The following is a 14,794-nucleotide window of genomic DNA, read 5'->3' on the forward strand; positions in this document are numbered from 1 at the left end:
CCTCTCTCCTTTCTCTTAAATGACAGGTGTTACAACAGCTACATGTCAAATATATTATAATGTTGCCACTCTGCAGCTTAACTACTATCCAGTTCTCAGAGAGAAAAATTAAGTAATCTAAAGGATATAGACAAAACAATTACCTGCAATTCTTTCAGGATTAGTTCTCATTGTTTCCATAAACTGAGTCATAATGATCAGTTCTTCCCAGATTCTGCCAAGGTCATGGATTTCAGGGCCTTCCAGTAAAAGCTCCTGAGCATCTTTATATACCCTTGCAAGGCTGAAAGGAGAAATAGTGTACAAACAGTAATTTAAGACTGATGACTCTTGAGAATCTTTTATATTTAAAAAAAAAAAAAGGCAGTGTTGACTTTCTCTGTGTTAGGGATGAGAAAAAAATAAATTATTTTGTTCTCAGTCTCAGGTACTGTGAGATTCAGTTAGATTTGAAGTCCATAGAAGGTTTAAGAGGGCTACTGGTGTTGCAGGAGGTTGGCCTCTCCCACATTAGCCATGCTGATCTTGCTGGGGAGACAGGACCTTCCTCAGACTGCATGCATCTCGCAGTTACAGTGCAAATCTGCTTTGGCTCTAGCCCAGGCTCAGCTCCAGCAGCTGAGTGGGGCACTCCAGGCACATGCAGCCCTGCTCAGCCAGGTAAGTGACATGGAATCATTCAGACACAGAATCCTCCTCCCCCTCTAACATCAGTCCCCTCCAATGTAATCGTGGTGTTTAGGTCTCTTCAGAATATTTCTTCTAGGAGTGGCAGGAAAACACAAGTGACAAATGGTCACAGACAGCTGTTCACCTACTGGGTCTGGGTTAGAACATGCAGATCATGCAAGGATGCCATCAGGTCCTGTGTTCATGAACAAGTATAGAAAATTCTTACTATCAGGGCAGACCATTACATTTCTTTAATAGTATTATGTTTTTCCATACATGGAATGGTATATATCAGTCTTTATGACTTATTTTAGCTTGAGGAAACAGCAAACAGGAAGGACCGAATTCTTTCAGAAAACACAATGTATTTACTTCCGCTGTAATGCACTGAATTTACTCTGACTGACAAAGTGACAGTTTGCTCTGTAACAAGTAACCTAAAAAAGTCAGAATATATAAGAAACAAACCCCTTTAGCTTCACTGCGTGATTGAGTGTACCCCACAAAAAATGTTCAGCTGATCATTTTAAACCCTGTTCACTAGGAAACAAGGTCAGCTAGTAAGTTAACCCCAAGCCACAGATTTTCACATGACTGGAGCTTCAATGGCCTTGAGATTGTTAGCTCATGAATTTTAATGATTGGATGCTCCAAAGTGGACTTCGCAAAGGGAGATTTGGAGCATTTTTTTATATTTATTCTAACAGGTTTTTACTCTAAGGGTCCTTGTCTGCTGTGTTGTCTTTCATGACTCAGCTATAACAACACAATAAAACACTTCCACAGCTCTTTTTCAATAACAGTTAGGAAATCTCCCATCCTTCTGCTTTGCTAACAAGCTGAGTACTGAAGGTTACTGTGCTGATTAGTCTCACAAGTATAAAGCCAAAACAAGTGCTACATAAGAACTGGCACTGCAGGTTTTTCTTTGCTGCTACTTCATTAGAGCTCTCATTCAGAAGAAATGACTCAAGTAATGAGAAAAGAAGGCTTAGGGGTTTCATGCTTTTATATCAAAAAGATCTGTCCCAAGACATTCAGTAAGCAGTCAACAACAGGAAGGATGGATTTTATTAAATGGACGTGTGTTCCCTAGAGACTAATACAACTGAAGTCTTTCTCCAAAAGGCCCAAACCCATCCTCATGAGTTCTGTTTCAACTTTGCTGGCCATTGTTAGCACGAAACCGACGTGTTAGAACTGAACATTTTTGTCTTCCACTGTTTGCACACTGGTGTTTTACTAAATGCTCACCCTTCCCTTTTCATTCACACCATAGAGTTATTCTTTAAAATATTCCTGGGTGCACTAAGGGTACCCTTCTAAGCAGGTTGAGGATACTCCGTCCTTTCTTCTTGCATCATTCATGCCCATGAACACTCAACAGTTGCCAAGAGCAGGCTACCAGCAGCTGTCTAGCAGGCTTGTATTGCTGCAACCCAGTCTCACACATACAACTCTGCTTACATGGAATTTTTGTAGTTGGACACCACACCTGGACCCTCTCCAGGGGTTGGGCTGCGGAAACAGGGATTGTTCATGTTACAGAAGATGCCATGTAACCATGGCAACGTTCCTGCTGATGGCATTGCCTTGTTTGGGAAGTGACCTAGAGTAGGGAAACACAAAATATAAATTGTTAGGTGTCTTTTCTAATGGAGTCTGTGGGAATCTAAATAGCATGATGAGTTGGCTCACTACAGAATCCTATAGGTTTATTTTTTACCAAAAAAAAAGAAGTCACCAATATAAGCAATAAGGTTATTTTCAACAGAAACGAGTTCTGAACTAATGGGGGGGGGGTTTCAATAGGTAGTGAGTTAGTACTTTCTCAGTAACAGAATTACAGAAATCCAAAACTTGATAGAATCTTGAAACTTCATGTGTGTCTGACCAGAAAGCATCTCACTGGAAAATTAGAGCTTTTTAGTTCCTCCTCACTGGTAATTCTTACAATATATGGCTATAAATAACTAAGCTACTCGAACTAAAGTTTGTTCCTTTGCCAGAACAATACTCCACAAGTAGGTCCCAGTATCTCTGTCTGAGAACTCTAGCCATTACCTAAAACAAGTCCGATCATTGTAACATCTTAAACGCTCTTACATTCATGCTGGCGATACAGTGGATTAGCTTTCCTCAGCCAGACAAGGGCAAAAAATAACGACAGAGGCCAGACAAGCTCCACTAGAAAACGAAGCTGGGAAAAAAAAAAAAAAAGAAAAAAATATTTTACAAATAGACCACCATAGAGTCACTAAGTGACTAACAGGATGAGGCTGTTCTCAGAGCAGCAATGCCCAGCGCAGCATGTGTCCGTGGTTATTCTTTGCCTCTTTCACCATTTGAAAAGGACACCCAGAAAGAGTGAGGATTCATCAGTGCCATGAAGCATTACCATTAACTCAGTGGCTTCTCTGCCTCCTCTAAAGAAATATCTATGCATCCTGTCTGAGGTAAGAAGAGGCAGCAGGTAGTAGATGACTCTACAAGAAGGATTACATGCAAGAGAGAAAGTGTGGGGTTTTTTTATCCACACTTTAACACTGCTGGGCTCATTAGTAGGCTGTCTGTGCACTGTGCTTACCCAAAGGTAAAAGACTTCAGCATAAGCTTAACATTCTTTGACCTTTACTTTTAGTTCTTTTTGTCAGCATTCATTTTAACACTATTAATTTCCTAATACAGGTAGAAATGTATACATTAAGATCAAACACCTTATTCAATAATATAGAAGATCCCATCAAAGGCCGGTTTATTGCCCAGATCTTTCAATAGACTTACAACAGTCACTACCTCCCTGACAGAAAATCAAGGGCACTGCTTTACCACAGAGCAATGTACTGCCTGGTTTTCAGTCTGCTTCCTCCACTCCTGTGTTTCAGTTTGTTTTACTGCCTCTGTGTGTTCTGGTAGAGGCTTGAAACTACAATCCTTTGATCCTGTAATACAGGCTTTGGGCTCTGAGGAACAGCAATGGGATTTTTGTGTCCAGACACATGGCACTTTTTTTCCCCCCTCCCTACAAGAGTGAGGACGAAGTATCTTCAGAACCAGGGTTGTAGCACATGCACAGGAAAGCACTCCTTGCTTCTTTACCTTTGCTCTCTCCTTCCCAGTCAGGTACCAAAAATATAACAATAATGCATATAGCAGCAGAGTCAAAGACAAGGTGGGTCACATACAATTGTTTTGAGCAAAAGAGCATACTTAAGAACAGGTTTTTTTGAGCAGTCCTGTTTTTATCACTGTAACTTTGTCTAATAGCTTTAGTTAAGCACAACATATCCTTACAGCAAAAGGGTAGAAAGCTTTACACCAGGCAACAATTCCCTATTTTTTCTGGTAAGACTCTCTTTTTTAAAACAGAACAATAACAAAAAACCCCACCCACCACCACCTAGGAAGTTATGCATGCCTGATATTTTTAAAGCCAGACAGAATCTTACCAGCAGCAAAGGGCAGATGACACAATTATTAGAGAAGAAAACCTGACAGCTGTTGTGCACAGCTCAGAACATAGTGTTACAGATCCTTCCCAGCAGGTCCACAAGGTATGATTAACATCCATTGCCACCCATTTGGTAAGAGGTTTGGGACAAGCACTACACATCCATAAACTCAGATGGGTAAGGACTGGGGAGACTGGTCATCACCTTTGCTGCAGAGTTGATCTCTGTTAATGCTCAGATGTAGATTCTTTCTTCATCCCCAGGAAATACAAAATCCTCGGACTTGAATTTGGTAATTCCTTTCTGTCTGAGCTAACTAGTTTGGAAAGGATTAAAGTCTAAAGCACAAGGGAAGCTTTCTTTCAAGCTAGTACACAGTGTGTCATGCAATAAGGACAGACCAAGTGCTGTTAGACCTCTGATTCTTTCCTGTGAACCTTTTCCTGAGGACACACAGGTGTCTCAGAATTCACTAGAAGTATCAGAAAGTAGCCCAGAAGCCTTCAGAACCACAAGAGAAACAGCCAGAAATCCTAGCAGCATGCACAGAGAAATGTGGCCCATATAAAGATCACATTTGATTCTTTGAGGGATTTGTGATTTTTATATGCTGATAAATGTACCAGCCACTTAATCCAGCGAAGCGCATAGTCCAAAGCTGAAACCCAAAGCCTAACACTTTACCTTTTGTCTTTTCCGGAGGATCCAGTTCTTCCAAAGCAGAAGTCTGACTTGTCTAAAGAAGTTCATTCTTCTGCATCAACACTTCTTGCTAACCTGTGGCAAAGGATGCATTGCCATTTCTCAGCTAACAGCTGAAACAGACCTTAGAGCAAAATAACAGCTTTCTGTTCTTATTTTAAGATTATGTTATCATAGAGATCAGTTCCTTTCATTGTCTGCATCATTTAATTTTGCACTTGATACACTATCATACATGAAAAGTCGTGGCTTTCCTTTGTTTGGAGGCTGTTTCCTGTGACACATTTATCAGCACCAAAAAGCAGTGGAGAGGAAAAGCATCTCTTTCGAATAAAAAAAGTCATTAACATTGAATCTGGCTGTTAACTTGGACTTGCATGTAATGAAGGTAGTTAACTGTTGTATCATTTATTAGAATAAATCTGTGTTTTCAAACTATATTTCCAAGAAAAGATAGATTTACTACTAGACATTAGTTTATATAAAACTGTTTAGTTATTATGACACAATTAGCTTTAATCATTCAGACACTATAAATATATATTGATTAACAGAGTCTTGAAAGGATTTTGTAAAAGTAAATCCATTTTGTTGCCCCTTTAATAAAAAACACAGGATCTCATATTTTTATGCTTTTAAATTCAGCAATTCCTATGACTTTTTAGTAGGGATATAACAGAATTTAAACTGTTGCATGCTCTGTTTTTTACATCTATGACTCATTATAATGATCATGAATTTTTACCTTCAAAAGGAAAAAGAGAATTTGACATATAAATTCAAATATGAGATACATGGACTGTTAAAAATTAAACAAATCATTTAAATTTGCTACTAACTCGAGTAAAACACTATAGTAAAATCATGGAGTAGAACCATGATAAAAAACAGTACCTAGCAACAATGTGTAGAGAACTCCACGTGGGTTGAGGAGGTACACGAACTTCTGGAGTGATTAGTCATGGTGGACATTTATCTTCACTCTTTAAAGGCAGCACTCTGCTCATAAAATTAGTGATGGCTTGAGACTGCTGCAATTAGAAAGAGCACAGGTACTAAAAGAAATTCAATTTCTAAAAAAGAAGTTTATTTACATAGATATTAACATTCTCCTAAAGTCAGAAACTTTATGAACTGTTCATTCAGTTTTCTGCGAAGATGCCAACACAAATTATGACTGTTCCTATTTAGAATGGCACACACTTTCTGCCTGATGACAACATGCTTAAGGGATGCAACTCATACCCATGGCACAAGAAAATATGTTATTTTGTTCATTTTCCTTTTGCAGGAACTGATTTCTTTTCTGGGGGCTGATTGTAAGAGCCAACAAAATAACCTTGTTCTATCATCAGAATACTATTGAAACATTGGAAGACTCTTACAAAGCCCCAACTCAAGAAAATAAAAAAAAATAGCACTTCTTTTTAACTTTGTTATCTTCTTTTTTTCCCTAGTAGTTCATACTATAACATAGAAGAATGATTTACTGAATACATTCAGAAAGAAAACTCATATATATTGTTGACAGAATACAAGAAACTGAAATAAGAAATTGGTTACATCAGTCATTAGAGTTAGCCTGAGCTCCAGAAGTACTGACATTGTCACAGCCTTCCTTATTCCCATCAGGTTAAGAACAGTGCAGTGTCTTCATAACTTCTCAAATTCCTTAATATTATCATCATAAACAAGCATCACCCTTGGGTAACTTTTTTAGCAAATTCCTTCAATTGTATATCTGCTGCCATGGCCCTGGAGAAGACAGAAGTCTTTTCCACTACTTCGAAACCTAGTTCATGGGATTTGCAATACTTTCTTTAAGCTTCACTTGTTTTATGAAGGTGGCACAAGTGCTTTTTTCTGCTGAAGACAATGTTTTAAATGCCAGGAATTTCTTCTAGGATTTCTAGATAAATCAGAATTTCAGTAACCAAAGAAAATGATTTTTTTTCACCCCATCAATTTTCACAAAATTTTCTGAAAAAATTAATGTCCTCACTGTTGGTATACTTCCCTTGTGAAAGGCCTCGGGAGTCTGTTCTTACAACATCTATGTGTGCAGATATACAGGTGGTTCACCACATTTTTTCATGGACCATCACTCTCAAAGAACAGAGACAGTGAAACACAAAATTAACTGATTCACAACACCAGGAGAGGAGGGAAAAAATATTTCATTCTTATAATCTGATTTTCAATTTTATATTTTCTAGAACTTCTAAAATGCCAGCAAATTGCTTGTTCACACTGAAAAATATTAAACTAAATGACTTTATGTATTCAGACTCAGAGCTCCAGAGATGCATTCAGAGAGTTTTTCAGCAAGTTCTGTCCTACTTCAACTACTATTTACTAAATCAAGTTACATATCAGCATTAAATGGATCATTTCACATCTCCAACATAAATTTCCCCCAAGGAGTATGGTCAAATCCAGAAGCAAAAGAGCATAGAGTCAACACTGAATTCTTTATAAATTTTCATCTGTAAGGGCTGGGACAGCAATGCAGTAAAACCTCTCACTGGTTCTCATGCTGGGCGATGGTTCTGTATAAGCACTATTGCAGCTTCCCTCACTGCCACACCGTCATTGTTCTTCAAAGTAGAGGTTGAGCAACAATCCAGAGTTCTTTATTTAAAAAAATTTTAAAAAGGATGTGGCAGCTTGCCTATTTCTTTCTTCTTCACAGGACTTTGGGGAGACTTCTGAGAATCCTGTTTCACTGAATTTACCAACTGCTAGATTTACCCCAGAGCACACTGCAGCTCTGACAGCAGAGCACTGCACTCAGCACTGTTTCCTTCCCAGCTCCATTGCAGGATATTCCAGCCTCTGCACAAATGTGCCATCTAAACCCACAGAATTTAACCCAATTTAACCCATGCTTCCTTCACAAAGCATGACAAGGCCCAGGATCAGGCCACCCCTATGTGTTGAAAGATGAGCAAGTGGGGAAGAAGACTGGCTTTGGCTGAATAAGGCGCTTTCACTGGAACTCAGGGAAAAATAGAGAGTTTATGACCTTTGGAAGAAGGGACGGACAACTCAGGAAGAGTACAAGGATGTTGTTAGGTCACGTAGAGAGAAAATTAGAAAGGCGAAAGCTCAGCTAGAACTGAATCTGGCCACTGCTGTGAAAGATAACAAAAAGTGTTTTTATAAATGCATTAACAGCAAAAAGAGGGCCAAGGAAAATCTCCATCCTTTATTGCATGCAGAGAGGAACATTGCAACCAAGGATGAGGAAAAGGCTGACGTACTCAATGCCTTCCTTGCCTTAGTCTTCAACATAAAGACCAGTTATCCCTCTGAAATGGCAGACAGGGATGCAGAGCAGAAAAGATCCCCTTCAATCCAGTAGGAAGTAGGTAGTGACCTGCTGAGCCACTTAGACACTCACGAGTCTATGGGGCAGGATGGGATCCACCCAAGGCTACTGTGGGAGCTGGCAGAAGAGCTCACTAAGCCACTCTCCACCATTTACCATCTGTCCTGGTTAACTGGGGAGGCTCCGGATGAACAGAGGGAGGCCAGAGTAACAACCATCTGCAAAATGGTCATTACAACCACAGTGCTACAGGTTTGGCGAAGAGTGGCTTGAAAGCAGCCCAGCAGAAAAGGACCTGGGGATACTGGTTGACAGCGGCTGAGCATGAGCCAGTGTGTGCTCAGGTGGCCAAGAAGGCCCCTGGTAGGACCAGGGCAGTGACCATCCCTCTGTGTTTGGCACTGGTGCAGCCGCACCTTGAGCACTATGGCCAGTTCTGGGCCCCTCACTGCAAGAAAGACACTGAGCTGCTGGAGCAAGTCCAGAGAAGGGCAACAGAGCTGGGGAGGGGTCTGGAGAGTGAGTCATATGAGGAGCCACTGAGGGAGCTGGGGGTGTTTAGCCTGGAGGTTCAAGGGAGAACTTACTGCTCTCTACCTGAAAGGAGCTTGTAGCCAGGTGGGGGGTCTCTTTTCCCAGGCAACCAGAGACAGGACAAGAGGACATAGCCTCAAGCTGTGCCAGGTGAGGTTCAGGAAGAATTTTTTCACTGAAAGGGTTGTCAAGCATTGGAATGGGCTGGTCAGGGAGGTGGTGGAGTCACCATCCCAGGAAGTGTTCAAGAAATGACTGGACACGGCACTTAGTCAAACACAGTTTAGTTGACAAGGTGGTGTTTGGTCAAAGGCTGGACTCAATCTTGGAGGTCTTTCCAGCCTTAATGATTCTATGATTCTATTCTATCATCCTATGGCAACCTCCTCTTTCACAAGTAGCTTTGCTCTAATTTCTGTCAGACACATGTTCATATCACAGCTGAGCCCCAGCCTGCTTCAATCCAGACAGAAAAAAAAAGCTGTATAAAGCCACAGATAGAAGCTCACTCTGATTAACAGCAATGCAAAGCAGAGAAACTAGTACTGCTGTTGCTGCTCAGCTGTAGACCGTATTTAAGTAGTGCTGCTATGTCTGAGGCAAACAGATACTTTAATAGTTTTATCCAGCAAACAAGCATTTTAACCCTAAAATCCTAAGTCCTGTTATTTTAAGAAAATGAATCTCTTTTTGTTGTCCACATGTTCACAGAGACAGCTCTAACAGATTAAACTAATCTCTCCTAATTAGATTTTTTACATCATTATTGGATGATGGTAGGGTAGATTTTGCTTTCTATGATCAGCTGCTCCTGTGACACATTTTTGCTCTGCAGCTTTACAAAGAGATCTTTGGAAGTAAACAGAGAAGCTTATGTGGGGCCTATCATTTTACATGAGAGGGGAAAATACAGTTCAGCTTATGGAGCACACTGCACAATGTCTCTGGTAGCTCTACCCACAGTTGTCACTATCACTGTTTCCTAATGATTTGTAGTTTGTTGCCAGTAGCAACAAAAAATGAGACATTCCGTTTATGTATCAGAACATAAAGAAAGCAAGAAGTGGAAATAGATATTTGGTGATGACAGTTCTCACATTATGCCCACAGTAGATATCTGATAACATAAAAGTTCCCTGTGATATGCTTCATGAGTATACATGCCATACTAAAAAACTGGGGTCACATGGCACGTGTGTTGTATTATCCCTCACCTCACATGCCATGGTTTTAACAGCTGTTTTAAGTACCAGCATTTTATTTGTTTTCTTATTTCCAGGTTTATTCCTGACTTTTGACTACAAAATCAAATCTGGTTAAAATTCTGTTTGTCCAGCAAATTATAAAAACATCCCTAGTAATCTCTCTAGCACCACAAGAATATATTTCTCTAAAATTAACAGAATTTAAAAATTACCTGAAAAGATAACTTTGAAAATACACACACTCATGTGTATTGGGTGTGCTCATGGGCCAACACTTCTAATTTTCAAGAGTAATGCTTTCCAGCACCCAAACCATTTCTTAACCAGATATTCTGACACATGTAGAAGAGCATGTCCCTAGACACAGCCTCACTAGGAAGCGAACACAATTAGTGCTAACACAATTTTGCCTAGGCTAACTGTAGGAGTGGTGTGTATAAATGCATCTTCTATAGATAAACAGATATATCTATGTGTGTGTAGAGAAAACTACACATACACAGGTTAGGGCTTTCTCAGTTAAGGTAAGTTTTGCACCCAGCAATCTAAACTGCTAGGGAAAACATAAGCTGAAGGTTTTTAGGTGTTTCCTATGTATTTCAGAGGCCTCCCCCCATGAAATAGGTAAGGAGTGAGTTGAGGGACAAGAAGGGCAAGTTCTGTCAAGCTGGAATCAAATGATAAAAAGAATCAGAGAGATTAAGAAAAGGCTCCATGAAACCTCTGCTTGAAAAGTATATTTTTACAAATCAAAGACAATCAGAATCACTCTTCCACATGTCAAACACAGGGAAATGTAGAATCTTAAGCAGATCCCATGCATGTGCAATAACAGTGGTTGGCTAATCACCCCAATCTGTGGAAAAACATACACAAAAGCACAGCAAGTAGAAACTCAAAAGGCATGTTTTCTACTTCTGGTGTAATTCAGTTTACTTCCTATAGACACCATTCTGTCATGCAGCTGCATAAGGGCTGAGGAGTGAGGATTTTCCTAGAATTTACCTTACTCAAACATTTTACATTTCAGAAGATTTAGGATACCTTTTCCTTCTACCTGTGAGTAAAAACACTTTCCATGGATCCCTTGGATCTCTAAATTAGAAAAAGAATTCCCCAGTCTCTGAATAAAAATGGGCATGGAAATAGAACATTTTATTCAGAATGGTTTTTCTGAAGAATCCTCCTGTGAAACTTACTTGCAAGAATATTCAAAATAACATAGTTTGCAAATATCAGATGTTCCCTGCCCCTCTCTCCTCCAACTCTGCTAATGAAAGTTGAAACATCTGGTTTGTTTCATTTTCCCAAAATATTAAGTTTATGTGTGCATTGACAGGTGGGATGGCCCAGTAAGAGTAGCTTTATAGTGAAACACTGAGTGCTGAGGACCCAGGACACACACACTACTTGCCTAAGGGTTACTTTAGAGGAACTCCATAGACTGAATGTGCATTAGCAGCTGCAGCACGTCAGGTATGCTGTTGAAGCATATGTCCCAGTTAAGTCTCACCCAAACAGAATCGAGTTTGTGTGCTCTGAGATCACACTGTACCGTGAGCCACAGTGGCATGTAGAGAAGTCACTTGAAAAGTACAAACATGCTCTGAGCTAAGTTACCAACATTAGCATACGTGCACTAAGGGCCTTCACAGAGCGTTTCGTGACTGCTTTCAGATTAATTCCATTAGGGCTCTGCTTTGCTATAGAAGCTAAAGAATTCACGGATTTTAAAGCAAAACACAGACTTCTTAAACAGAAGCAATAAAAAGCTTGAAAACTTACCCCAGAAGCTTACCTCATGTGCGAGCACTGCTGGAAGAGGAAGGTTTCTGAAGGAATGTTCAGCTTGGTGGCAGAGAAACACATATCTTAGATGCAGTTAGTGCTGGCAAAATAACACTGCTCAGTTGTAAGGAGATTGTTTTAATCCCCTACTCGATACAGAACAGCTCAATCGGTGAGTTTAAGGACTCCTGAATAAAAATACCCCCAAATATCCAATATGACCAGCACAAGCAGTCAAGTCTGTACCAGGAAGTTGATATTTCTGAGTGTACTTCTTCAGATCTGAACAAACTCTGTATTTGAAAAGATGGTAGTTCTGGTAGCATCAGGGGCCCTACTAAACCAAACACCTGTCATAACTAATTAGGTCAGAGACTTACAAAAGTCGGTATGCTGCCAAAGCTTTAAGAGGGATGAGGCAGTGCATTACGACTTCAGAAAATGCAATTACCAAGCAAATCTGACAGAGAAAGGTTTCCTCCCCAGAGGACAAGCCGCAGGGTTCTGGCACTTTGCATGACCCACAGCCTGTCACCTGGGGCAGGTGGGTGGGATTGCTGCAGTTCAGTCGGAGTGAAGCCATTTCAAAGCAAGACCTAGGGAAACCTGCATCAGAACCGAAAGAAACAACAAGGGCCATTAGTAACATTTCCAGTCCAAAAGGAAGCCAAAGTCTTTTCCACCAGGTTTAAGGCTCCGCTGCCGGCTCCTCACACCCCTTCCTGTGCCGGCTGAGGCGCCCGCCGTCCCCCCCGCTCCCTCACAGGGCGGAGCGGAGCTCGGTCTACGAGCCCGACCAAAACACGGCCGTGACTCCAACGTGCAAACATTGACGAAAATTTACAAATTAAGAAGTCACACACTGGCCGTTCAGCCGCCGCCTCCCAGCCTCCCCCGCTGGCTGCTCTATCCCAGGCCTGGCTGGAAGGCTCCGGAAGCAGGACCCCCCTTCCGTGGTGCCACCAGGCTGGGCAGCAGGGTCACAACTCTTACATAGGCTTCAAAGGTTTAATTTCCAAAGAAGTACCCTTGGCTCCTTCGCTTGTATTGCATAAAAACAGTCGAAGGCATTATAAAGCTGGGTCGTGCGTAATTCATCTATTGAAATTGATGATATTTTTCATGAAATCCGGTGGGTTTATGAGACCCTCATCCCCGCGCGCAGGCACACAGTGGCGCTGCGCTCCCCGCGCCCGGCCCGCTGGCACCGGCCTGGCTGTGGGAAACACCAACAGAGACCCAAAGTGCACTTCAAAGAGCAGAAACTCTCACACCAGCCAGCAAAACATGGAAGGACATGATACATAAAAAGCAGTATGGCAACAACCAGTAGTAACTAGTATTATGACTTGATTAAGAAACATTTGTCTGTTTCTCACAGATTAGTATTTGATGTTGTAATTCTCCATCCCAGCAGCCTTCTCGGGCCCTAATCAATACTGACCAGCACCATCCTTTCACAGCTGTGCTATTAAGTTCTGCTCCAACATCTGTAATGACTCATTAACCAGTTGTGTGCATTATATTCCACTCCTCCATTGTCAAAGTAGAACAAACTCTCATCTATATCAAGAAGCCTTTACCTGTCCACTTATTTTGTTATGCAACTCACAACACCAGTATGGGCAGACAGCAGCATCTGGGATCTTCAGCTTTTCTGTAGTATGAGGCAGTTCCCCAAAGAAACAGCCTCTAGCATGGCCAGAGCAATCCAGTAATAGCATGGCTTTTTCCAAGAATGCAAGTCATGCTTCCCTGGAAATGTGATACGGAAGCAAAAGTTCAGCTTTGTGAGCTTAGTAGCTTTTGTTCTGGAAATTAAAATCAGATTATGTCCACTGAATGGAGTGTGGGATTTTATTTCGGATATTTTGGGAAGATGGGCAAAGGTAACGGAGTAGGAAAGTCCAGTGAAGTTCACACTGTAAGAACAGAAAAGTGATTCTTTGCTTTTCCTGTCCTTTTCATTCTTACATAGAAAGTACCATGCCAAAGTAACTCTATAGTATGTGAGAAAGGGTCATGCTAATTGTAATCCCATTAAAAAAAGTGTGCCACTCCCCATCCCCAGAAGACAGAGGCAGCAGAGTACTGTACTATTGCAAAGGCAAAATGTCTGTATTTTAATAAGTTAGAAGAAATCCAGATATAGAAGCCATAGAGTCACTGAAATGTTAACACGTTAATATATTTTAAAGCAAATATAACACAGTGTACACATAAGAACCATTTAATACAAAGTGAAAACCATTAGATGCACCTACTAATGCAGATTTTTGGTTATTTTCAGCTCTTTCACTGAAACTTGGAAACAATGCTCTTCATTTCAGTTACACCATGTTAGGTGGTAAAACTGATCCATAGCAAGCAAATCACTGCCTTTTCACTCACCTGGGAAAGACAGCACCACTGCAATGATAGTCTCTCCAGAAGGGCATCCAAACAAAACAGGTTCTGCATATTTGCCCCACTTGCTAAGCTATACAAGAAACCAGATGTGAATTGATTGCTGCTTCTGAATAGTAAAACTCAGTAAGTGCATCCTTGCTGTACAAAAAAGAAATATTAAAGTGACAACATAGAAAACTGGCAACAGATAACCATGTCTGCCTAACATATACACATATGATACATAATTGTGGCCATACTGGCCAGTATGTAAGCCTGTTCATGAGCAAAGCTTTAATTGCACATATTAGAAAAATGAACAAATGCTTTTACAGAGCAAAGCACAAGCTTTGGTTTTTGCTTAGACAGTGAACATTAAATCTTCCATTTTTATTATAACATCTATTAAGAAAAATAGCTGTTTCTCTATGAATAAGCACTCCATTCCACACAATGAAATGAAGCTCAATGTCTTATTCAATGAAACCTTTAACTGTATCTAGACTGGGAATGTAATACATCTTTATTGAAAGCTACTGAACTACAAAAAGTTTGACTCATTTCATTCACAGTTCCCCAGCCCTCCCCCCAATTTTAAAATGCTGCATATATAAAAATAACTCCAGTATGGCACAAAAGTGGGATTCTCAAGGGAAGGCGAAGGATAAAGGGGCAAAGGGAAGCCTCCACTGGCAACATCAACAAATTGCATACAGTCCAAG

General features: G+C 40.6%; 1 protein-coding gene across 10 annotated transcripts in view; it reads right to left on the minus strand.

Moving 5' to 3' along the window:
• Nucleotides 1-14,790, minus strand: part of ABCA4 (ATP binding cassette subfamily A member 4) — a 72,894-nt gene extending 58,104 nt beyond the window's left edge. The window contains exons 1-6 of one of the 10 annotated variants that reach the window (XM_051798975.1): nucleotides 14,076-14,790; nucleotides 11,695-13,439; nucleotides 4,809-5,857; nucleotides 2,779-2,872; nucleotides 2,140-2,281; nucleotides 144-283 (exon numbers count right to left, since the gene is read on the minus strand). In XM_051798975.1, coding sequence (XP_051654935.1) covers nucleotides 144-283; nucleotides 2,140-2,281; nucleotides 2,779-2,872; nucleotides 4,809-4,874 — 442 coding nt within the window. In that variant the 5' untranslated portion in view covers nucleotides 4,875-5,857; nucleotides 11,695-13,439; nucleotides 14,076-14,790. Of the gene's footprint in view, nucleotides 1-143; nucleotides 284-2,139; nucleotides 2,282-2,778; nucleotides 2,873-4,808; nucleotides 5,858-6,429; nucleotides 11,661-11,681 lie in introns of those variants that run through there. The other 9 variants (XM_051798994.1, XM_051798963.1, XM_051798953.1 and 6 more) reach the window with 9 other exon arrangements.
• Between the last annotated feature and the right edge of the window lie 4 nt (nucleotides 14,791-14,794).

The sequence above is a fragment of the Manacus candei genome, unplaced genomic scaffold (genome assembly GCF_025592945.1).
Source record: "Manacus candei isolate 608988 ecotype Guabito, Panama unplaced genomic scaffold, ASM2559294v1 h1tg000005l, whole genome shotgun sequence".
In the NCBI taxonomy this organism is placed as follows: Eukaryota; Metazoa; Chordata; class Aves; order Passeriformes; family Pipridae; genus Manacus; species Manacus candei.